We start from the raw sequence: 26,298 nt of genomic DNA, 5'->3' as shown, positions 1-26,298 counted from the left end.
GGCAAGAGAAAGAGCTGATGGTTTCATGTACAATGGCATATTTTTAGTTTCAGGGATTCAAATGTGTTTATTTTTTTCTAGCTGTGTTCTCTATCCTCGTCTGTCCTTTTTCTGCTTTAAAAAAACAAAGCTGGTGTTACCAAGAAAAAGATTTATTCATATTTCAGTGAAAGCTCTTGGTTGGGTAAAGAGCAGCTCCCAGCTGGTTACCGGGCTATATAAAACAATGGTGTATTGTAAGGTGGCTTTCAGCTTCAGAGTGTGACACTTTCATCCTCAGTGCTGGGTACTGAAGATAGATGCTACAACCAGTGAGGTTCAGAGAAATTTTTAATACAGAAAACTGTCATGAATTGTGTTTCTGTGGTTTGGCCACACATCCATTGTATTGAGATTTGGTTGGGTTTGTGGACTACAGACTGAGGACCTCATCTCCAATGCTCCACTATGCTAGACCTACAAGGCTTTTCTAAATGCTTCCAGAAACGGCTCTAAAAACCACCATAATATAAAACACACATTCTCAATTTGCACACTTAAAACACAGTAAAGAACACAAAATAAGCCCACATTCTTCTGTGGAGTGGTTGTATTATGGCTATGGTTGTGATGCTACATGTGTGTTACAAATACTGCTACTGATGTGCAGATTTTATAACCTTGGAAAACAACACTTGAACAATGTAGCTAAATAAATCACTTCTGCAGGTGATCACCTGCTGATGCAAAGTATTCATCACATCAGCAGGTGCTTGTGATAAATCCTTGTCTTTCTCTCTCTTTTACGTTCCAGCTGTGAAAAGAAGCAAAAAAAGAAAGAAAAAACATAAGAAGAGGACCATTTGATGGAAGATAAGAAAAAGAAAAAACAAGAAGAGAAGAAAAAGAAAGAAGCTGGTCACAAAAAGGTAAGCTTGTACTGGTGGTGCTTTTCTTAGACACACTTCCTCCTATACTTTTTTTACTTTAATTGTCTCAGGCTACTGTGAAATATGACATAAGATAAGATACTGTAAGCCCCAGTTTAGTGCAAGGTCACACACGGCCATTGTACTTCCACTTCCGTTTTACTCGGCTTATCTTAGATAAGACTGCTGTAGCTAAAAGTCATGATGGGTTTATAAGCTGTTTTTATATTCTGTTTAAAAATATTAGAATTTTTATTATGTAAGAATTTGCTGGTTATTATAAGAAAAAAGTATCTTTAGCATTTAGACTGTTGGTTGAACAACACAACATCTCATGACCATTAAAAGATTTTTTGTGCTTCTGTTTATTTACATTTTTAATAAAAAAAAAAAAAAGCCAATTTATTCCATTATGAAAATAATTGTAATTGTATTATTTTAGATGTTATGTAATCCTGCGCTAAGAGCTACTCTATAGTTTGCACAGATGCCTTTATTTCAGCCATATATAATCTAACACATTCATACTGAGCACATGAATTTTGTTTAGTTTCCCCAGGAAGCAGCTTTATGTAGTCGTCTTTCTCATCCTTATTATGCCTCCCAACACTGCTTCTCCTCACTCTACCCTTCAGTGGGTCATCTGTTTTCAGTCTTAACAGTGTTACGTTGCATGTATCCTTGACCCCTTGTGTCCATGCTGGTTAAGGTATGCGTGTTTCTTAATGTATGGGAGGAGCATCTTGTGGGAGCTATTTTCCTCCCTCACCAACTAAAAGTCCAGTAAACCCTTTCACCCCCTTCAAATCATAAGAATGAACATAAACCTTTTTAGTATTTCAAAACAGGAACGAAATCGGCTCCTGAGCATTTCTTTCTTACGCCCCTGATTAGTTGCTGCAGCACAGCTGGCGGGCCAACTCACTAAAATCCATATACAGTTTTTAGTGTGCATTTATGATAGATTTCAGAGCTGCCTATTGTGTTATTATAAGTTGTTTCTGTTCCTTATTTATGCTTTTTCTCTTTTTCAGGCCACAGAACAGATAACCAAAGGTGAGTTGTATCTGCTGGTATCTTGAGTGAATGTATATATTTTATAGCTACTTTGCAAATTTCTTGAATGTTTCTTTTTGTCTGCATGGGTAATTTGCCTGATTGCAAGAGTCCTCTGCGCAGGCTATGTTATGCTCTGCCAGGTTTGTCCGCTGTGAGTCTGGTGGTGTGTTTGCAAACAGGAAGGAGACAGTGTGTGACAGTGTAAGGGTGAGAAATTGTGCATTGGCCTGTTTAGGTGGCTCTAATTTGATAAGCCTGAGGAGCCCTATTTTGATCTAATTTAACTTCTGTGTGAATAAAAAGAATGACTTTTTGTTCACGTAAAGCATCTTTAACTGGAAACATTAGCAGCAGCCAGGTGGTCTGAACTACCTGAGCTGAAAATGGAAGCCATGTGTCCTTACAATACTAATAAGGAGCATGGGGAAGGTGCAGCTGCTCCTCAGGCCTCCCTGTGGGCTTCTCAGGCATACCTAAGAGGCTAGAGGTTAGGAGGAATCTCGTAGGAAAAGAAAAGTGAGCAAAACAAACCGAAGCAAGGTACATGCATAAAGATGGCTGAAAGGTGGCCTCTGTTATGAAGAGTTGACTTGGTTGGGAGGTTTGGAACTCCGGCTCTATAAGCAGCTGCACAGCTGCTGTAGTTTGTCTCCACAAACTTGTGCTCTTAACAACCGCCAAGGCTGTGATGGTTAGACTGTTAGCCTGGGAGCAGATCTGTTTGTCGGGATGAGAAAGCAGATTGGAGGAAGACTTAATTTCTCACAAGGTCACAAGGGATAGTCAAGGTAATTATAACCTCCTATGGATGTTGGCAGGATGGTAGAGAAAAAAATGCCCTATTATACGAGTGTGTCAAGTGTTAGGACAAAAACTGTTCAGACACATTTTTGTCACAGTTGGTGGCTTAAAAGCAAGAATATGAATTGTGCCACTTTATTTCAGCTGTAGACTCTGAGCTTTCAGCGCCTTGACCTCCAAATCTCCACCTGAAGTATCAGATGATCAGTCATACTCCCTTCCACTACTAACTCCTCATGCCAAACTAGGCCATGATATGCACAACAGAGCTTTTGTCAGGCACAAGATGGTTAATATTAACAGCTTCATTAATCTGTATGTAAGATTCAGTAATTTAGGCATTTGTTACTGATTTTCTGTCAATGTTCTTCACTTTAATCAGACATTTCTATTAAAGTGTTAGAAAGAATGATAGTGTACAGTATTTGCCTCTTCATAGAGTGAAGTAATATAATAGTCTTCAAATAATTAAAGATTTTGCCACAACTTGTCTTATTGTCATTAATATCAAGTTAATAGCCATGCAGCTTTGTGTTAAATAGAATCATTGAAGGTGAAGCTAGACGACTCCAAGAGCAGGTGTCACATCAAGAGCATAGTTCGTGCGTGATTTGCATCAGTTCCTTCAGAGCTGTGGGATCCCAACCTCAGCTTTCTACTCTAGTTTGCCTTGGCATTCATTGGTTCTAATGAAATATATACTATATATATAGATACTCTGTACCTGTGTATATATATACAGGCCACTGACTAGTTGTTAGATTAAGTAAAAGTCTTTCAGAAAATTAATTCAATCAGAGATGCAAGATGATGTCTTAAAATTAAGAGCTTATTTTGAATGAAAGCTTTAACTGTTTTACTTAACATGACTTCTGTTTGTCATAGTGAATAGATGTACTAAAGATCGTATTTTTGGAACGAGTTTTTTATTGGCCAATCAGCTAAAAGAAGCCGATCATCTATGACACTAATTTGAGGTACACTGGGACCTAATTAGGAGAGCAAGGCAAGTGTGGGGTCTGAATAAACATGCATCCATACACAGGAGATTTCCAGGAAGGCCCTAAGCATCATAACAATATCACACCACCTCTTATCACGTCTAGCAGAGGGGCCCCCTCAGAGGGGGGCAGAGTAGCCGAAGGTGAGCTACAAGGAAATAGAAAGAACTGTGAGAGAAGCAGCTGCACAAACGTGTGGCTTCAGTTTGATTTGAGAGAGCTGGAAAACTGTGTGCGAGAGCAAAAGAAACAGACGGAGCCACGTGAAGCTGTCAGATTGCTCTCCAGTTTCCTGTTTGTCGACACAGCTTAGGGGGCCCTTTGTAGGTTATTTCAACTGGCCCATTTCTATGAGACGCACGCAGGCACACACAGTTAACAGTCAAATGCCAGCTGCATATTGTATTTGCATTCTGTATCTGCTCATACACTCAAATGCTTTTTTGCTCATGTATAGTTTTACCATGATTCCTCAAATAGTACCTCGACTAACTTGCCCATTATAACAGATTTAAATATATATGTAATTATTATTAGCAAACAAAGACTTCTGGATTCAGTTAGAAAGTTATCTGATATGTTTAGTGGACAGCTGTTCATGGACCGCCGCTACAGGCTAAACAGCTGGTCCCAGACTGCCTGACAAAGAGGACTCCCTCTGTTCAAAGTTAGTAGTTCATTTGTTGTTTGGGGAAAAAAGCAAACATATTTACAAAGATGGATCTGTGTTTTTATTTGTCCCTTTTTTTTATCTTGCATGGTTCAATTTTCTAAAGCCAAACCACAAATTAATTCATCTGCATATTTTGTACTCCTTGGTATGTGAATTTATGAGAAAGCCACTTTTGGAAATGTAGCTGCATGTCTGCATGAGTGAAAACAGGTGTGTTAAACTCCCTGTACTTTAACAGTTCATTTAGTGAGTGAAATATAGGCAATGCAGCAACAACCCTTCTAATAGCTCAGCAGAAGATGTTTTTCCATTGTATTTCTGTCTTGTGATCATTATGTGATCATTGGTTGTAGAGTACCAGGTGACATTGTATACTATAAAGTGTGATTGTTGTGACAGTGGGCTGTTCATGCTGGAGGCTGTTTTAGCTGGGCCTGTACCCATATATATATATATATATATATATATATATATATATATATTTGTATAAGCCAAAGTCAGCATTAATTTGCTCATTATTTAGATAATAGTTGTTTTGAGGAGTGTCATATTGTGTCATAGCATGCTACAGTCAGTTTCTGTGTATAGTCGCTGCCCAATGGAGGCACGTTGCTCTAGCTACACTAGAGTTCATTTCTAAGGGTTAATGAGCTATTTGGTTTCTGTTCATGCAGTGCATACTTAGGGCTGTCAATGGCAGAGCCGCATACACACACACATATTCATCAAGACATACATTTACATAGCGCTATAAAGGATAACATGATTATAAAATACTGTTACCGTGGTAATTTCATAACCGATTAATTTGCAGTTTCACATTCGCTTAATTACGCCCAGTGTTATGAGTTGGAGAGCCATAAACTTTAGTGTGATCATAGGGGATTTATACCAGTGTGCCTTTTGTCATTGCTTCTTCCATATGACTTGGAGCACAGCTTAAATGAATGATATGATAAACTCCATTTTCAAGAGCAGCAGTAGTAACAGCTGGATTCAGCTGCTGTTACACATAAATTGTGCACATGAGACTGTACGACTGTACATATTGTAAGTACATATTGTCACTTCAGTCATTTTTAAATAATCATTGCCACTTTTATGCCATGCATGGATTTAATTTTGACATGAGGGTTTCAAAGGGAATAACAGAAGCGTTAAACACATACTAAAGGTTTTAGGGGTTTGTCTCAGGTTTTTAAGAATTTGTCTTTTTTTTTAATTATTATTTTACATTCAGAATTAATCAAATCAAGAAATATAATGTTTGTGTGTTGCATATTGGACAAACAGAAAATTTTAAACTTTTAATGAAAAAGAGAGAATGTTTTAACCTTTACAAAATAAACTACATAAAGCTACATGGATAAATAAAAGTGGCTTTCATTTAGCCACTCGCTCCCTCTTTCACAAAACTTTGCAGATTTTTGCTGTTTCTGTAAAGAGCTAAAGCTGTTGTCTAGTCGGTGTTGGCTCAGCAGGTGCTGCCCAGGTCAGGAGGACAGGATGTTCCACTATCTTTCATGCTTCACCTCCTCTAAATCATAACACAGTGGAATCTGGACTGCCTGTATACAGCTGTTGGCACAAAAGGCCATGGGCAGGGGAGTGATGGGTCCAGGAAAAACATTTGTTTCTGTCCTCCACCTGACGTCTGAGTCTTACAGACAGCCCCCTTCAAACTGTAATTGTAGAGGGTGATATAAACTAGTTTTACTTCACAGTTTATTGTAAAGCACCCAGTTGTGTGACCTTTTTTAACATTTGAGATATCTGGAGAGAAAATGGTCTGATCTATACAACAGTTCTCTTGGCTATACTGTTAGATATTAAATGCTTTTAAATCTGATTTCTATCACTGGGGAGTGTGATTAAGGGAAAAGTTTCCCTTTTAACCACATGTTTGCTGTTAGTCTTGTCTAATTAAACCTTTTAATCTACTGTCATGGAACTTTTGCTGCTCGCATTTTAAACCCTGAAGGAGGAATGATATTCTCTTTTGCTACTTTTTATTAGATATGTGAAAAGTATCTGTTCCGTCTATATTTCCTTTTTTTTGTCAGTTGAAGAGGCGTAGCAGCAAAGGAAGCTACATAAAACACTTGAAATAATTTAAGATGGTATTGTCACTAGAGAATCTCTCTCAAAAAAAAAAAAACACGACAAAGAATATGCAACGTTTCAACTTCGAGAACTGTTTCCAGAGACTAGGAACCATTAGACAATCCACAACTAAACAACAGAGGGGTAAGTTTTTTTTTTTTTTGTTTTGTTTTTTACTGTTCAAATACAGCACTGGTCCAGCAGTGGTACTCTTGTCTCAGTACATGTGGGAAAGGGTTTCTTGCACCGAGTTTATCTTTGGCTTTCTTGTGTGTTTTTCTTGTTAATTGCACATCATGTCAAGTGTTCATAGGCAGCAACTCATTGTTCACGTTTCAGAGCAGCACTGCAAAAAGACTTCCAACCACAATTATTATTGATTTATGAATGAATTGATATAAAGTTAGATAGCCTGCATAGTTAACAGTCCGTATTACGAACGCCTTTTCAATACAGGACTAGTCAGCCTTTGTTGTGCATTGTGACATATTGAAAATACAAATGCGAAACAGGGGTTGCAGTTGGTCTGCTGCTCATGTGCCTCTGACCAGCGAAGGAATTTTTAACAGAAGAAACGGGCCCGTCTCGGTGTGTTCTTAAATAAATCAAGCCAGCATCGCTGAACACACCACTCTCACCAACGACACTGTTGTCACTCAAATGATCCCACATGGCTAGATGTGTAAGCACACTGCAATGTGGGGATGAGCCACCTCCATTACCAAGGAGGAACAATGGCGGGTTAAAAGTGAAACTGTTGTCCATTTGTTTCTTTATTGAAGATCATTGGCTGGAGCCAGAAAACATGAATACAGAATACAGCACAACGAGAAGTAGCAGTTATGTTTAGACCAACAAGGCTTTCAGGTAGTTTACAAATGCTTTATGTGTGTGAGATAAATTATTTTTGCAGAAAGCTCATTAACAGTCTGCATCCACCCAGTTTCAGCAAAGAACTTACAGTATGACTCTTTGCACAATGTCATGTTTTTTTTTTTTCTTTTTAAACATGAGGAGGATGTTTCCTGAGAATTTATATTTTCCTTTTGTATTGTTTTAAAGTTACATATAAAGTAGCTTGACTTTCAGTTTACCAGATGCCAATATTTATATGACAAGACTTGCATAATAAACAGAAGTACAGGTGGTGGACTGCATGAGAAATATGTTTGTTACTTCTCTCTGTCTGGGAGTTCATTGTAAATATAAATATAGCAGAAATCACTGCATAGATATCTTTATTTCCTTTGGTAACTGGCACTGATCCACTTCCACAGTTTTGGGTTTGTTTTGCTGTGTGACAGAAGAAACAGAAAACTGTGAATCAGAGCATCTTTCTTAAGTTTGGCTGCATTAATATAGAGTATATGTGAGCCTAAACTAAAAACTAAACTAAAAAACATTTGTAAAGCAGAATACAAACACAACCCATTAATAAACAAATATGGGGTCAAAACTTACGAGCCATGACAGTATACCTGTTAAAGGATAGGTTTCTCCTGTGGGTGCTGAATGTTGCCATCTGTGCACGTCTGCTCATAAAACTCACACTCAGAGGTATCATCTATCTTCAAGGTCACGCGGCCTGTTTCTCTCAGTTTTTATTCGAGAGCCAGAGAGACGGTTGAGTTGAGTTGAGTTGTGTTCCTCCCTCTACCTCTCTTTCACCTATCTTCAGCTCTTTGATGTCTCCCCAGACAACCTCCCCCCAACCTCTTGGTCTTAAACATTTGGGCAAGCATGCTATCATCTTTTCTCTCAGAAAATTAAGATCCCTTTAAAAGGGGAAAATGGGATGTCTTCCTCTGCGTGAAGCACACACAGCCCCTAGGCCAACGTTTGATGTGCATCTTTGATGAACTGGGAATTCTCCTGTGAAACCTCACAGCTGAGGACTGTGTTTTTGCAAATAGGCTGTCATAGAGAGTGAGTCTGATCTCCCTTTACTCTCTTTCACTTTTCCTGCAAAGCGCTGCCTTGGGAGACACACGCTCAATAAGTCACGCCTGCCAGAAGCATTTATTTGTTTTTCTGCTGATCAATCTCTCATTTTCATTAACATAAGTACAGCTAAGAGAAAATGTCCACTTTAATCAGTTTGATGTTGTTTATGTTACTGAATGTGCAGGACTTATGTCGTTCTTTGAAGTGAAAAAAACCAAAGCGGCGTGGCACGCTATTGGCAAATAGTGGTCTAATTGTAAGCGGATTTGGAGCCAAGCTGGTTTCAGGCAGTGAGACGGGAGCTCACGGAGGAGCACACAAGGGGGTGGAGACTTTCATCCCCACACACACACACACACACTATTCTCTTCATCACTTTACCCTCCCTCCTCTGCCTCTTTCCCTTCCTCCTGTACGCCAGCTCTTTTTTTTATTCCCCCTCCCTGTCCCTCCTCGTTTCTTTACTCTGATTGGCTAACAGAGCAGCCAGCCGTCTTTCCCCTTCCCCCCAGCTTCCAGAAGAATCTACGTCACACATCAGAGAGTCCCGACTGTGTAACGATCGCCTCCATAACTATTATTATATGTTGTGGCACAACCACAAAGTCCTCCGTTTTTATGAGGAAATCACCTCTTAAAACCAGCAGGGTGAATTGACTGGGAATTACTGCGTCCATCTGCTGCCCTTAATACAGTAATAATGACAAGAGGATAATAGTAGATCACTGCAAATGAAGGAGAAGGGGAGAGGGGAGCACAGGAAGGTGGGGAGGGATGAAGCACAAGAATGGAGAGGAAATGGAGCAGATGTAGAGGACGCTGATGAGAGGCGAGTTTCAGCACTAGAGTTACAGGGGAAGGGAGATACAGACTAATGTCTTGTAGCCCATAGCGGAGCATTGCAGAAATTACATAGGAAACCCCTTCATGCACATACAGTCATTTTAGACAAACACATAGAAGTAAAAAAGAAGAGAAGCATCGGGTCACAATATGAATGTGAACATGTCTGTATTTGCTGTGTGGCTTCATGTTCCACGACACCATCTTGCCCTCTCCCCTCAGCGTGGGCCTCAGCATTACATAACTCTTTGTTTTTGTATGTGACGGACTGGCCGCATGTGTGCTACTTATTCGCTGCTTCACAGCACACACTCAGGATGGCAGTCAATGGCAAAGCACTGGTCTTTGTAACTCGTTTAGGTCACACAAAGTTTTTCTTTTTCTCTGGTTGCTTGTTTTCAAGCCCACCCCGACTTGCCACCCCAAAACCAAAACTCAAATATTATTTTAGCTCAGTGTGCGTAATGTCCGATCAGCTGATGTTTGGGTTTGTTTAAGTACGGTTTTTGTACATTTTAAACACATTTTTGCATCCTGTTTAGATTGTGGTTTATCAGCTTATTTTATTATGTAATGAAATGGGCTGAGGTGATTATCCAGTGTGCCTTGTGTCCCATAATGCATCTCATCCAGTGGCAGCTCTGTGACCCCGAGCTGATCCTCCTGAATGATTTAGTGGTGGCCCCTAACCTCATGCCTTCCCATTCTTCTACTGTATATTAGCCCTCTGAGGAGTTTATACTAAGCAGCTCTGTGAGATTTCATGTTCACCGAGCTCAGAATTGATGTTGAAGCTTTGACTTTCTTGCAGCTGTAAGCAGTAGTTTTACAACAATATCTAATATTGGTTAACATTACTAGTGACATTTGTAGGGATCAGTCTACAGGAAACTATCACCTAATTCTAAAGCCCGCCTAAGATTTATGAAGCTTTAAAGTTTATATACCTCCTTGCTTAGTTGTCCAGCTGGAGTTTAATGGTTTGTTTTCAGTCTAACTGCTCTCACAGTGCTGTTTTTGGCAACAAAAACTCTGCTAGACAGTATCTGTTTAGCAGTGTAAAACTCCGGCACAGTTGGCAACCAGCTTGTGAATATAGTGAAGCAATAATCAGTAAATGAGCTCAATATTTTCATCAGGACTCTGTAGAGACTAAAAACTGCTAGAAAGACAGAATAGCAGTGTAAAGCTTGTCAGGCAGTACGAGCACAACTCCAAATGTTTATCTGAAATCTTTTTTTAATTATTAATAATTTTGTTCATAACTTTAAAGGGTCATATGTCACCACAACTCCTACAGATTGAAAGCTAACGGTAATAATCATGATTGTTCAGCTGAAATATTGCAAAAAGATAAGATACAGAAGCCAAGCTGAGCACAGACTATTGGAAATGGCTGATCAGAGCTGACAGAGACGTTGACTCTGTTGCCTGGGGTAACTAAAGCTAGTGGGACACGAGCACTTGGCTTCAGCAGCTGTGCCAGCAGTTAATAGCTAACAGCTTCAGTTGAGAAACAAGAGGTGATCATTTCAGGGGCTTTAACCTGCCACAAACTATGAATGGGTCTGAGTGTTGATGGGTCTGAGTACTGTTTACGACATTGTCCTGGTGGAGACAATAGCCTACAAGCCTACAATAATGAAGAGGCAGGTCTAAGTCCATTATCTGGTACTTGACCTCTTTGTCACTTTTAATCTGTGAACAGGCACCGTGGCAGACTCAGAGTTGTGTGTCTTGTGCTATCCCTAAAGGCAGAATTTTATTTCAACGGTGGCACACTGAGATTATTACAGTCTTCTGGTTCTCCAGAGAGCAGTCATGTGTTTAGACTGACCACCGCCTGGAATACAGCTTTAGGCATCCAATAGAGGCAGCAAATCTTGTGCGTTTTTATGGAAGTCTCATGATTTGCCTTTCTGAACTTAACCTCCCAAACTGAGCATGGTTTTAAAAAGCAGCAGTGGAGGAAATGCTAAGCTGCAGCAGCTTTCCAGAAAAGTTCATTTTGTTTATGTGCTTGTTTGTCAGCTACTAACAGTTTTTGTCCATTTACAACAAAATCAATTCTATTCTTATTTTTTTGTTATAATAGCTGCAATTAAACATTAAATCAATAATCAACAAGCCTTTTTTTAAAGTAACAAACTTGTTTTTAACTGTTCAAATATTTTCCAACACTAGAGTGCACTCAGCAGCTCTTCTTGTGCCTAATACCCCCCCCTTACCCCCATCCCTGCATCTCTGCTTTTGTTTTCACCTGTCCCCTCCATCGTCCCACTTTCACAGTGCCAGACTCTGCCAAGCTCGACCCCATCCTTCCTCTTCCCCCCGCCAACCCTGGTGCCATCCCATCTGTACCCCCAAGCAGTGGAAATGGCAAGCGTGCCCCCTCCGGAGGCCAGCCGCAGACAGCACAGCAGCCGCAGACTCCGCTCCAGCAGCGCTACCCAGCCAGAGAGGTGCCCCCTCGCTTCCGTCAGCAGGAGCACAAGCAGCTGTTGAAGAGGGGCCAGCCCCTGCCCTCCGGGACCCTGCCTCTCATCAGCACAGGACATCCCGCCACTAGTGAACCTCCAGCAGCAACAGTAGCCATAAACTCCTCTCCATCCCGCTCCTCTTCCTCCACAGCCAGCTTGCCCACAGGTCAGCCTTGACACTCTGTTGGCAAGTCACTCTCTCTTGTTCCCTGTCTCTGTGCAAGTTTGAAAAACTGATGAACATTGCAAAAACATTGCAAAGTAAGCTTGCAGTTAAAGAGCTTAAGTTTATTTTCTGAGTTACTTATTTTTCTGACAGTATGTTCAGTATGTCCATGACCTGACATGAAATATGTGCTTGACCCATACTGGAAACAACAAGTGTTTATTTATTTAGGAATGGGCAGATTTAGTTTTTATCTATCGTCTACATTCAGCTAACACTAATTTAAATAAGCCCCTTTGCATCTGGTTCTGCAGAACATGAATCTTTTAAGCTTACATTGTAGGACTCACTTAATCTTCCCTAACAGTGTCATAGTTTCCTGTAAGGTTTATTCACAGGAAACAACAACGTTCTTAACTGTATGAAGAGTAAAGGAATTTATGGAGATAGCAGACAGCAATACCATGGTCCAGAAATCAGTTCATTTTTGCAATAAATTATACATAATTAAAAAACAAAGAATATAAATTTAGTTGACATTTTAAAAGAAAAACTGCAGGATTTCAGGACACAAATGAAAGTAAAGAAAATAAACTTGTTCATTATGCTCTTCACACTGTCATCAAAGTGGCAGCGTTTAATCATTTAACTTAAATGCACAATATTCTTATATATAGCTGGCCATGTGCAGATTTCTATTTATTTATTATTTGGTTTTTTTCCCTGAAATTGTAGCAGACCTGTTGCTGTGCCTTCACTAACTGCCACTGTATCCCATATTATTCTCCCGTTCTGTTTTTAAGGTACGTTGGTCCTCATGTTTTCAGGATTTTGGCATTACTTCTGTTCCACATTATAGGTTGGTGTGATTTGTGTTTTGAAAGACCATACTGGTATTTACAGTTGTCTGGTGTACTTTTAAAGGAGTGCAAAAACACTTGCATCACAGGTGCTGCTTACCGTTGTTTATTTTCCGCTCTGTCTGGCTGGGAATTAGAAATGGGGATTGAGGAATACAGGGGTAGAGGATAGAAAGTAAACACAGCTGGCTATTTTTGCAAGTGTGTGTTTTTCTTCCTGCTGCTTTTGTGTTTTTTAAGCGGTCAACGTCTTCTCATTACCTATTTGTAGAATATTGTACTAAAAGTTTTGCACAACATTTCTTGCATTTGCTACAAATTTCTAGCAACATCAGAGATCAGTGTACCTGTGCAGCCTGTGCATTCGTTCAGCCTGTCTATGGTTTAGTCAGAAATATTTCGACAACAACAGCATACTGTGGATAGTATACATTCACTTGACGAAGGTCATGAGAAAAAAGTATAAAAAGTATAAAAGCTTTGCTATCTAATTACATCATTTTGTGTGTGTGTGTGTCAGTTCAGCGCAAACATCCATCCACCCATCCATTTTCTTTCGCTTATCTGGGATCGGGTTGCGGAGGCAGCAGCCAAAACAGGGAAGCCCAGACTTTCCCTTTCCCCACCCACTTTTTCCAGCTTGTTCGGGGGGGATCCCTTATAAATTTAAATTTGCAAATGTTGACACACTGGGATCGGTTAAAGGGACGGTGGCCGCTACTGTGGATTCAGACCTAAATTATGTCATTTTTAAATGGGTGGGATAATATAATTTATCCATATTTGACAGTGCCTCTAGTCGGTGAGCAGAACCCATGAGTTATTACATGACAGCTCATGTCAAGAGCTCTCTATAACAGTTGGTTCAGTGTAACAGGGTATAACCCCATATTGATGATGTTATAGTAATAGTTCAAGATTCGATCTGCATACACACTTGGTTTTTCACCCATCTGTAGGTAAATATATTTTCACGTTTCCATGACGTAAAATCCAGGCCAAAATATTAAAGTGCTTTATTGAATGTCATTGCAAACTGGGAAAAATAAGAAGATAAAACCTCCTATATATTCCTGAAATATAGGCAAGGCAAGTTTATTTGTATAGCACATTTCATGTACAAGACCATTTAAAGTTCTTTACATATATTAAAAGCATTACAGATGTTGCAGAACAAAAAAGCATTAAAAAGTAATAAAAGACAGCAACAAATAGCAAAAATCGTAATAAAATCAAAATTCAATTAAAATAATTAAAGCATGGCAAGATAAAAAGTTACTGTGCAGATTTCATGAGAAAAGAAATGTTTTTAACCTGGATTTAAAAATGTCTACATTTGGTGAAATTTTAATCTCCACTGGCACTTTGTTCCACTTGTTTGCAGCATAACAGCTAAATGCTGCTTCTCCATGTTTAGTCTGGACTCTGGTCTGGACTAGTTGACCAGAATCATTGGATCTAAGAGCTCTGCTAGATTTATATTCTCTGAACATACCACAGATGTATTCTGGCCTGAACCGTTCTGGGATTTGTAAATGATCAGAAGGGTTTTAGAATCTATTCTGTGACTGACTGGAAACCAGTGTAAATATTTTAAAACTGGTGTGTTGTGTTCAGATCTCTTAGTCCTGGTTAAAACTCAATGTTCTGGATGAGCTGCAGATGTTTAATGCTCTTTTTAGAAAGTTCTGTTAAAAGAACATTACAGTAAACCAGCCCACTGGAGATGAATGCATGGATGAGTTTTTCTTGGTCTTTCTGGGAGACTAAACGTTTAATTCTGTTGATGTTTCTGAGCTGGTAAAAGCTTCTTAATGACAGCTTTGATGTGGCTGCTGACAGTCAGATCTGAATCTCCAGGTGTCTACCAGTGCTGACCCTCTTCTCTTTGCCACCAAACAAAATAATCTCATGTTTTCATTTAGTTGTAGTAAAATTCTCTCTAATACAGGTGTTTATTTCTCCAGACACTGACACAGTAAGTCTATTGGGCTGCAATCTTCTAATTACCAAGACACATAAAGTTGTTTATTGTCTGCATAACTGTGGTAATTTATGTACATGAAAAAAGACAGAGCCTATAAAACTCCTAAAACCGCTGGTTGACAGTAATTTGAAATGGAACGCAGCACATTAATAGCAGATGGCACAAAATAGGATTGGATTGTGCCATGCATGTCCATAGCAACCACGTTAGCAACGATCTTGCAAGACCTGAGAGAGTCTTTGTAAATAAAATAGACATATTAGATTTTCTACTCAGTAATCTAATTTATTTAAGGTCCATCGTGAATTAGAAGCAGCATTTTATTGTTGTTTTGCTCATAGTCATAGTTTAAATGTCTTAATTTTATGCCATTTTTTTTCTGATGCATTGTAATGTTGAGGATTTGAAGTCTGCTGGTGGAAGGATTCCCGGTCGGATTTGATCGGCAGTCTTTGTGTATCAGTGCTGCTGATCAGCAGCCCACTGTCCCAAACAAATGGGCTGATAACTGCTGATAATGTTGGTTCACTCCAGTGACAACATCTGAATTGGGATCCCATTCAATGCGAGCGCCTTATTGGTTGTTCTTCCTACTATATTTCTTGTTAATACCAATATTATCATTGAATTGACAATAGAAGAATAAAATTATCTTTTCAGTCACTTAAATAAAACAATCCAAAAGTCAATGGTCACTCTTTATTCAAATGATATGATGATGAAAAAAAGAACATCCCACACACAAAAAATGTTATTTGAGGGCAAAACTTTCCATAAAAACAGCATACCATAGTTAAATCAATGAAAATGAGGATGTTTTAGGGCATTTTGCACCATAGTTGAGTGACGGCTAAGTGTCACTCAACTGCTCTCGTGCTGTTTGAATGCAGATTTATGTCCATGGAGATGAGATGTTTATCCTGTCCTCGTCTCTTTTTCCTCCTTCTTCTAATCATCACCCTTCTACTCTGCTCTGAGCTTGAGCATTTCCTGTCTTTTCTGAGGAGGAGCAATACAGCCAGTTGGCTGGCTGCCTTAGTGGGACTGACCTGGCATACTGTAGATAGAAAGACTGAGAGAAAAGGAAAGAAAGAAAGAAAAAAAAAAAAAGGAGCAAGCATGGCAGAAATCCAGGTCTGTGGGCTGAAGTGACTCATGGCTTACGGTAAAAGCTGCTGCTTCTCTCCACCCCTCTCTGGCAGACCAGTTCAGCTCTGCTTTTGCTCTTTGTGCATCTTTGAACTGGCGGATTCTATTAGGACAGACACTCGAGAGGACCTTCCAAGCTTAAAGACCAATAGAAAAAAAAAGGAGACTTTCTTTTTACTTACAAACAGATACTGCATGCCGAGCTGTAATGTTCGAGGCAATTAAAATTCAACATGAAGTTTTGCACCAGCACGACATTCCACTCTGTCTTCTTCCTCTGCTGTTCTTTATGCATTTCCTAAGCCAGTTTCTGGTCTAAAATATGCAGCACTATTCTTCAATACACACAGCACCACAGGTAATCCCACCTCCTTCACTGTGTCTGCACAGTCTGGTCTGTTAAGGGAATGATTATCACCCTCTCTGCTTTCATTCCACACTGATAGCCAACAGTAGAAGCACACTAGCAGCATTCATTGCTCTTCATTTCCCTCTTCTCTCCATCCACTGAGTTTACCTCACCTCAGTCCGTATTTCATTACTAGGTCACATATGGGCACTTTTAAAAAGAAGCCCTGATAAATTAAGTGTCCCTTGTGTCGAGTCTCTCTCTAATGTTAACTTAATTCGTACTTAGTTTGGCAGAGAACATGTTACCCTGCTAAGAATTGGAGGGCTTCTGGTGTGTTTATTTGTACTTCATGTCGATAATGATTATTAATTTAAAGTCTAAGGGTAGAGCTGGGCGATTAATCGATAAAATCGATAAATCGAATTTTCCATTTCTGGAGATTTATTTTTATGAAAATCAGGATTTTTTTCCATAGTTAGCAGTGAACTTAGCCCTCCCTCCACACCAGAACAGTATTTGTCTGACAGATTTTCAGTGAAGTGACCCGTCACTCACGCCTGGGATTTAGCTGTGCGTATAACTGCAGTGAGAAATGCTGCTCTCTGTGAGATGCAGAAGTCAACTTTAGCCCACAAACCCTAGTTAACAGACAACCTTCATCAGGGGAGTTATTTCTGCAGTGGATCCTGTATGATAAGGATCCAGGTGGAAAGAGATCACGGATGCATTGTGTCGCATATTTCTATGTAAGATATGAAGTCGTTTATATGGTGGAAAAGCTATGACATTATATACTTTATTTTTGCTGGCATTCATTTATATAAACAAATAAATGTTTTTAATAAGTTTATTTATGTGTTGTAAAAGAAAAGAAAGAAAATCGATTAAAATCGGAAATTGGATTTGGTTATAAAAAATCTTTTATTTTTAGGGCATATTGCCCAGCCCTATCTAAGGGGTATTCATTTTTAAGACATTAAGAAATCTTTTTTAAGCATACAACTGTTTCTCAGATTGTCTCTGAAAAGCACTCATCAGGTTTGGCCTCTCTCTGACTTTATTTAGTTCAACTGTTGTTAAACTAATTGGAGAATTAAGTCTTTCTGTGTTGGCGACAATGTTAAAATTGTTATAGCCAACCCTTTTTTCATTTGTACAACATCTTTGTTTATAGCCCATAAAAAACTTATCAAAATTTTATGTACCAGTATTAAATTGTAGACAAAACAAAACAACAACAAGCCATCTCAGTGTAAACAAGGTTTGTGAAGTGAAAACTGCGCAAGTATGTGCTAATAGCTTGTCTGGTGGAGAACAGAGAGTACATGCACGGTAGACTTGATGTGCTCTTTAAGTCTGCTGATGATGCTGTAAAAGAGCCTTGGGAATCCCCTCAAAGAGGACTGGGATGTCTTGTGATGTGATTAAACATCAGCTCACTGTTAACCACAAATGTTCAACATTCGCTGTCTTCTTTTTTTCTCTCTCTCTCTCTTTATATCTTGTCTGGCTTCCTCTGCATCTTTGCTCTTCTGACTTTCTCTGCAGCATTCGGTATTCTCTAACATACATGTTCTTCTCTTCCACCTCCACTCCACCAAAAACACAGCTCACACATGTATGTGCTGGCCCTTAAGCAGTCTGATTTGTACATACTGTATGTATGCCAGTCTTCTCATTATTATAGTCCTATTCCAAAGTATCCTTTTCGCGTGGCTAACAATCTGTATCCCAAGGCCCTTTCATGTGGTGGAGGTATGAAAGGACAAACTATTTTAAGACTTACCAGCTGAAGACAGGCCTTGACCTGGTTTCTCCATCAGAGGAAAAGGAAAGGATACTGACAGGCAAACATGATGGCCAGATGCCTTCATTTTTTTGGTTAAACACGTTTTACTGTTGTGTTTATTTGGCTCTTAAGATAATCTTAATATTACGCTATATTAAACCCAAGCCATTTGTTTAAAAAAAAGAAGAAAAACTGTCCAAAAAAAAAAAAAAATGTTTTGCACATAATTTGGTAAAATCCCTGGTATTATGCTGCCATTACTTATTCTGGGGTAGACGCATTCCCGCAGCAGTAGTAATAAACAATTAAGTGTTATGTGTGCACAGTCCCTGAGGAACTGTAATGGGTTCGTTTTTGTGCTGTCAAGAAAATGCGGGTCACTGTTGATGTTCTGCATTTCCCTGCCTCACTCATGCCTTTTCAATTGTTACACAAAAATATTGTTTTGTTGCAGACTTATAAACTCCAGTGCACAGATCAGCACATAGATTTATGGAGATACTTCAGCACTACATTATAAATTAGCTTCTTTTTTGGTAGCTGCCAACCCCAATAATAATTTGACTTTAATTAATTTCTACTTTTACATTTCTACATAATTTATGTCTCAGTAAGTGGGTTGTACATTACAATGAATCAAGTCTGTCAAACAAAGACACATTTAGAATTCTTTACATTCACTTCTGCTCGTTTGTGTTACCGTTTTACAGTGTATCACTTCAAACACAGAATGTGGAGTTTGCAATCATTAAACAAAGAGGTAGCACATTCCTGGGAGGTGTGTGTGTGTGTGCGAGCAAGCGTGTGTGCATGTGTGTGTTTTTATCGGAGAGCTTGTTCATCTGGCTGGCAGCATGCATTGTCAGCTCTGTACCATCCCGTCTCTCTGCCCCTCAGGGACTTCATTAAGCCAGGATCAGTACAGCTGAGGCCCACACAGTCCTTCTAGATCATTTCCCCATTCTATTTCCCCAACATCCATCTCTGCCCTTCATTTTCTATCTCCTCCATTTTTGTTCTTTTGGTTGCCTCCCTTGTTCTTCCTCAATTCCCTTCCCCTCTACACCAATCAGCATACTGTAGGCCAAAAGAAATTTGACACTATTGCAAGCTCACATAAATACTTGTTTATCTTCTTATATCAGGTTTTATGCTAAAGAAAACAAACACATATGTTTCTTCTAAATTAAATAAATTAGGCTGTTTGTTAAGAAAGCATCAACTTTCCCCAGGACTCTGTACCACACTATCCACAAAGTTCTGAATGACACGCTTGTGTGCACAATTTATATGATGAATTATACAAATATAGCTCAATTTCTCTTAGTGAAGTGACCAATGAGAAAAGCTCACATTTCATTTGCAAAAATGAGTCCCATCAGCCATCATCTGGATACTTTTTTGTCATAATGATTGAAAATCGTTTTGGAGGCTAAAGAAATTTGCGGAATGGAGGGTATACCTGCCTATCTGTCTGGAAGTAATGCGTGTGTTTGCTGACCTCTGTTTTCAAGGTGTGAATGAAGATGAACCCTAGATTTATTGTCGGCACTCTGTGCATGCTAACACACTAAGAGCGAGTGGGCATGACCTCACCATGCCGTCCTTACAGTAGAGAAGCACAGGAGGCTGAACCTCAGCCATAAAGGGCCTCTGTTCTCTACAAAACATTGGCTTATTGTGTTGTTGTGAGAGAGCATTTGTAAACAATAGCAGTCTTGATGCACAGGGGCTCTGCTCACTCTGTTTTACCAAGCCCTTCCTGTCCTATTCTGTTTAATGGATATTTTGCAGAGCTGCCTCCTTTGACATCCCTATATTTTCTGCAGCTGTAGTAGTATGTTTGTGATCAAATTACCAGACCATAATCATGCAATGTATACAGATCCATATAAGCTTGCTCATTTCCCTTGCCCCCTGTCCACAATGTGTTCTAGTAAAGAGGCTCTTTCCTTTGCAAAGCTTTGTTTGTGAGCAGTGTTTCTGACTAGTAGACAGAAATAATCAGTCACCATCATATATGATCTGATTATATGTCTGTTGTGAGGAAAATTGTAGTCGCAGCACTAGTCTGATTTTTCTAAGTTTTTTCTTGTGTTCCTGCCTGCTGGTGCTGTGCAGGTGACTGTCTATTTTGGGAGCTAATATTTAGCAACAATTTTTAAAGAATGAAAGATGTGAGGGTTAAAAGAGTTTTGGTTTTTTGTTGTTGTTTTTTTTTTTTTGTTTGTTTGTTTAGTTTTTTGCTGTTGTTTTGGTTTGGTTTACCTCACACCTTCTGTGTACATAATGAAAGTTTCCCCCATTTCTCTCAAACACTCCCACCCCTCCCCCAGCCAGCCATGTTTCACTGCTTTTCGAGAGAGAGAGAGAATATCCTCCGTCAGGACAGGAATAGAGCGTGATATAAATAAAGCCAGAGGGAGGCAATAGATAGAAGAGGAGAGACCCAGCCAAAGCAGTGTCGGTGGGAGGGACAGAGCAAGAGTGGTGAGGAAGGAAGGGAGGTTTGGAGGTGTGGGGTGGGGGTGGTTGTTTCATGCCGTGCAAGAGCTGTGCAACTTCTTGGCAGAATTTCAGAAATGAGCCTCAGAAGCTTGGCGAGCCGAGCAGACATATTGAGACAAGGATGGTCGCTGCGTTGCACAAAACCTAGCTCTTTACAGGATGGTTGGGAGGCACCTCTCCACAGGTATTTTATTACTGTGTTGCACATCTTCTCTCCTTTCTCTCTGTGTTTTTCTGTTTTGCCCGTCTCTTCTGCATTGCTTTGGCGACTTGTGTTTACATATGCTGTGGATGGGTACTTTTTAACATTTAAGCTATACTGACATAATATTGTGAGAATACAGCATTACGTTATTTCATTTTGTGTTATTGTTGTGAGTCAGGCATGTGTTATCAAAGCAGCAATCGTGGAGATACAGACAGTAGATGTGAGGCTTTTGGCTCTCATTCAGCACTGAGAAAATGGCGGTCCTGCACTTCTTAGTGGAGAGAAATGCTACAGAACGACGGCGCTGTGTCAGAAACACAGTGCCCTCACCCCTCCTCCTGCTCTCTCACTGTATCCTCTCTCCCTCTCCTGTAGTGGCAAGTATTGAAGTAAGCTTAAGAACAGGGGTGGCAGTCAAATGTCGTCACGTTCCATATGCATTTCTAACAGAGAGTGTATTTGCATACAAACCATGTATGCACGTGAGGGCGCATGTAAACAACAACAGCTGCAGCATGAGGGACAACTGAGGTGGCGCTGGTCTTATCAGAGAAGTGGTGTGCAATGGGACTTGCTTCCTTCCATGGATCTATGATAAAATGTCTAAAGCTTTAGTTTGGGTTTTCAGGGCAGTTTTACAGACTGATTGAGGCTAATGAGCTGGTGAAGAGACAGGTTTCCCAGGGCTGTTGCAGAATCGAGACATATTTATGCGTAATGTTAAGTAAAGGTCGTAACTGTAGTGACTAGGAAGAAATAAGCTAAGAGTGACCCAGCTGCTTGATTAAGTCTTATTTGAGCAGCAGAGAGCTGCTCTGGGTGACCTCTAAGCAACATAAAATAGAGTTGCTCTTTCTGTTTGTGACAAAACTATGGATTTTTAAACAGTTGTGCTTTAAGATGCTGCATGTGGTACAAGATATGTTGGGTGAATTTCTAAACCTGTTTGCTTGATGCAATCACAGCAGGATCAATACAAGTCCATTTTCATTTGTATCAATGCCTGCAATGATACCTTTGAAATGGCCATGTCTCACCAGCTGATAAATAAAAAGCTTTTTTAGTTATATTAATTTTAGTTTGTTAGTTTTCAGCAGCCATTCTTAGATGATAGAAATGCACTTTATTATTGCTTTAACTGTAAAATATATGTATGTATATATACATATATATATATATATATATATATATATATATATATATATATATATATATATTTGTGTGTATATATATATATGTATATATGTGTGTGTGTGTATATATATATATATATATATATATGTGTGTGTGTGTGTATATATATATATATATATATATATGTGTGTGTGTGTGTATATATATATATATATATATATATATATATATGTATGTATATATATATATATACATACATATATATACACATATATATGTGTATGTATATACATATATATCTATATGTGTATGTATATACATATATATCTATATGTATATGTATATACATATAGATATATACAGTATATGCATATATACATATGTATATGTCAGATGTCCAAGGGTCAGTAAATGTTGATAAAATTTACCATTGGCTGTCTGTTTTACTAGTTTTTCTTCACTTTTTTACGTTAGATGATTACTTCAGTTGTAATAGTCAGTTCAATATTTCATAAAATCTAGACCTAAAGAAAAAAAGGCCTCATTCGTTCTCCCTTTTCCTGGTCAGTGCCCCTACCTGGTCCCCAATCAGAACTTTTCTAGACCTACCCCTGCATAGCTTAAGTATAAATCCTTTCTACAGCTACTTTCTGTCATCAGCTACATTGTTAGAGAAGTTCTTGCCAAAAACAATACTTTGGGGTAAATATGTGACAGTGTGAACCATAAGCCGCTAGTTTTCTCCTTGTCAGCTGAACAATAAGAGATAAGAGAGCTGATCACCAACAGCCGTCGCTGCACAAACAGAGACGACCAGAGAGTCACTAGAGCAGACACGTTGGTGCAAAACACAGCTGGGCTGTCGCAAGTTTAATAAAGAATGCAGGAAAAGTGCGGGTGTGGAATCCTCTCACCAAAAAAAGTGTGTTAAAACACCCCCATTCTCCACGTAGGGGACGTCCATGGGTTGCTCCATTGATGCTGTTTATTCTCAAATCCAACCATAGAGCCACCCGGCTGATCTCTTTCTTCGTGCTTCTCCACATCCCGCCGTCATAACAGAGAAATGTATGGGGCTTTTCATACCACGCATGCGTTAATTGCATTAAAAAAAATTTATGCAATTAATTAATTTGTAAACACTGTTAATGCGTTTTTTTTTCAACAGTCCTACCAATGAAATGTTATTACAGTGGAAGGCATAGGTATTTTATTAACTTTTTCCAATTAAAACTCTCCTCTCTGTGGTTGCATTTTCAATGTGGATGGTGTGTTCTTTTTTTTTTTTCTTTCTTTCTTTTTTTCCACTAAAAAGCATACAGTATAGTCTACATACACACAAGTAGACAGTTTTCATGTTGCCATGGTATTTCAACCTTACTAAGCTTATGTGGGTGCAATGACGTATTTTTGCCTCTCTGCTTTAATGCTGTTGCTCATGCTCATTCGCTGCTTTTTTTCTTCTCTTTCTGTCTCCCTTTGCAGAACTGCCTCCACAGAGTGGCCAGGGAGCCCAGTATGAAAATCCCCTCTGGGGATACCTGCAAGCCAACAGAAGTGCCACAAGTGCTGTATCTACCACCAGTCTCAGTGGCTGGGATCAACTGATTATTGACCAGAAAGACACAGAGGCTTGGCCTTCTATTACCCTCAGCCAGAGCCAGGCCCCTCCAGGAGGATGCCCATTGGACACTAACCCTGGTCACCTGACCAGCAACAGCAGTAGTACTAGCATTAGTTGTATCACAGTGAGTATGGCCACTGGAGCCAATAGTCAAACAGGCCACTTCCCTGCCAACCACCTTAGCAGCAAAGCCAACAGTGGGTCTAGCCCTGCCAATCATACTGGAACCAGCATCCTCTCTAGCCAGGTTGCAACCAACCGCAGTTGGGGCTCTGGGCCTGGACCCTCCCATTGCCTCACTCAGTCCTCAGTGGGGAGTGAAGGGAAAGGTGACAGCCTAGTGGGAGGAGGAGGGAACAGGGGCTGGGGTTCCTCTTCATCATCCTCCACCACCAACTTTAACTTGAACCTAAACCCTAATGCCAACCCATCTGCCTGGCCCATGTTGGGGCATGATGGGGGTGGCACTGGGGGAGGCAGCTCAGGGGGAGCCAACACCGTTTCACCTCCTCAACCTACACCCAACCTCTGTAATCCACCTGGCCCCCCATCAGCCCAGACCAGCACCTGTTCTGGAGCTAACACTAACAGCAAGCCCTCTGGGATTGGCAGTGCATGGGGTACTATGATGGGTTCTGAAACATCAGAGCCCCACCCCACCCCGTCCACAAATGTGTCTTTCAGTTCAGAACCTCAGAACCTTAAAACTGATGGACCAAATCATACTAATAAGCAGGAACCTCCCAGCCCAATCCGAAACTTGCCTGGCTGGGGTAGCGCACCTGTAGGCTTGGGTTCAATGGGACAGCCAACATCAGGAGGCTCACAGGTAAATGGAGAAGAGGATAACTCTGTATGGGGCAACAGTGGCAACTCAAAGCCAAATTCATCAAAGGAAGGATCTGGCTGGGATTCTGCCTGGGGCCATGGAGGAGGTGGAACAGGGAACTCTGTAGGCTGGGTTGAACAGTCTAGTGGAGACTGGGGGAAGCAGCACACTGAAGAGACCCAGGGAGGCTGGGATGCACCCAGCTCTCCTCCCCAGGATTTACAAGCTAGTCCTTGGAGCAGAGCTGTGAGCACAGCTGGTGCCAGTGAAGGGAGCAGTGACAGTATGGAGGGACATCCCCAGCAGAGAGGACACTCATCCAGGGATAATCCAGTGCCTCCGCTTCCTGCCCAAGATCTGGACCCCAGGGTACTGTGCAACACTGGCTGGGGACAGACCCCTGTTCGCCAGCACACCAGCTGGGACATGGATGATACTAAACGCAAGAATGATGTTGGCACTGAATCATGGGGCTCTGGCCCAACCACTCCAAGTGATGTGCAGGGGCCCTCAAACACTAACACAGCCCCTACTCAGAGAACTGACCATGGGAGCAAAAATGATGTGCCTGCTTCTCAGGGAGCTTCTGGTTGGGGTGGAAATATGACTGCTACCAACCAGCCCAGTTCTGGTTGGGGGGAGCCACCCAACAGCATAAAGCACCCCGTTGGCCAGAGTGGCTGGGGAAACTCTCCCCAAGGAGGCCCCAACACCAACATACCTAAGAATGGTGGTCAGTCATGGGGAGAGGAGAAATCAAAAGGGTGGGATGATTCTCACAGCAAGACAACATCCCAGGGCTGGGGAGAGCAACCCAAAACATCCCATGCCTGGGGCAACAGTGGGGTGAGCAATAACACCGGGGACTGGGGAGAACCTGAAGAGAGCAAAAAGAGTCCCACTAACCCTGACTGGGAAAACCAACGAAGTTGGGGAATGTCTGTTCCAGGACCTGGGGCTGGAGGAAGTGGGAACTGGGGTGAGGCAGTACCTCAGCGTCCCAGTGGCCCTCCTCAAAGTTGGGGGGGCAAGCCTCAGGAGGGGCCCAGCAGCAACAGTGGAGGAGGAGCTATGGGCTCTTGGGGAGGCTCAGGTTCAGTGAAGCAAGGTGCAAGCTGGGGTGGTAGTAAACAGGAACCTTCAGCTGAGCCTACAGGCTGGGAAGAACCCTCCCCGCCTTCAATCCGTCGTAAGATGGAGATTGATGATGGGACCTCCGCTTGGGGTGACCCTGGTGCCTACAATAAGGCAGTCAATCTGTGGGATAGGAACAATTCAGGAATGTCCCAGGCTAAAGTTAACACAGGAGGCAATAACCCGCAAGGTTCTAGTACCAACCATCCTCATGCTCACAATCACCCTTATCATGGGGCCCCTGCCCCTGTGCAGAACCACAGCCAAAACACTCAAAACCCAGGCCCCACCAGTGGTCCTATGGATCCTACAGTGCAACACCAGTCTGGGCCGTCTCACAACAGGGGTCCCCTGATAACTCAAGGTAAGACAACATCTGATTCATTTCCTATAAGGATACAGATAAATTGAATTAACAGATTTTAAAGGTAATTTAAATCCATGTAATTTAATGTAACCTAAGCTAAATTCTTTTTTCCCAGTTACTTGTTTTCTTGTCACTGTTCAAAGTAAAGGTGCCAAACATGAAAGCTGGTTAGGTAGTTAGTGAAGTGCATCATTAAGCTCCAAGCTGTTGATCCACTTACAGGTAAAATCGTGACCCAGTTTGCTCTGGTTGGATTTACATCTAATCAACTATCTGAATCAGTTAGTCAGTGCCAGCACAGTCTCTCCAAGAGGCTCCTTACATTTCACAACACCAGGAGAGAGAGTGTGGGTCACCCTGGCAACCTGACATGGGTACC

The 26,298-nt window shown here is 40.7% G+C and overlaps 1 protein-coding gene across 3 annotated transcripts in view; it reads left to right on the top strand.

Moving 5' to 3' along the window:
- Positions 1-26,298, top strand: part of LOC121650513 (trinucleotide repeat-containing gene 6C protein-like) — a 45,686-nt gene that overhangs the window by 5,068 nt on the left and 14,320 nt on the right. Inside the window, exons 2-5 of one of the 3 annotated variants that reach the window (XM_042002071.1) lie at positions 794-908; positions 1,943-1,964; positions 11,622-11,978; positions 23,451-25,916. In XM_042002071.1, coding sequence (XP_041858005.1) covers positions 846-908; positions 1,943-1,964; positions 11,622-11,978; positions 23,451-25,916 — 2,908 coding nt within the window. In that variant the 5' untranslated portion in view covers positions 794-845. Of the gene's footprint in view, positions 1-793; positions 909-1,942; positions 1,965-11,621; positions 11,979-20,749; positions 20,808-23,450; positions 25,917-26,298 lie in introns of those variants that run through there. The other 2 variants (XM_042002077.1, XM_042002083.1) reach the window with 2 other exon arrangements.

Source organism: Melanotaenia boesemani, chromosome 2, assembly GCF_017639745.1.
Source record: "Melanotaenia boesemani isolate fMelBoe1 chromosome 2, fMelBoe1.pri, whole genome shotgun sequence".
NCBI lineage: Eukaryota > Metazoa > Chordata > Actinopteri > Atheriniformes > Melanotaeniidae > Melanotaenia > Melanotaenia boesemani.
This window is presented reverse-complemented; position numbering and strand designations above follow the sequence as displayed.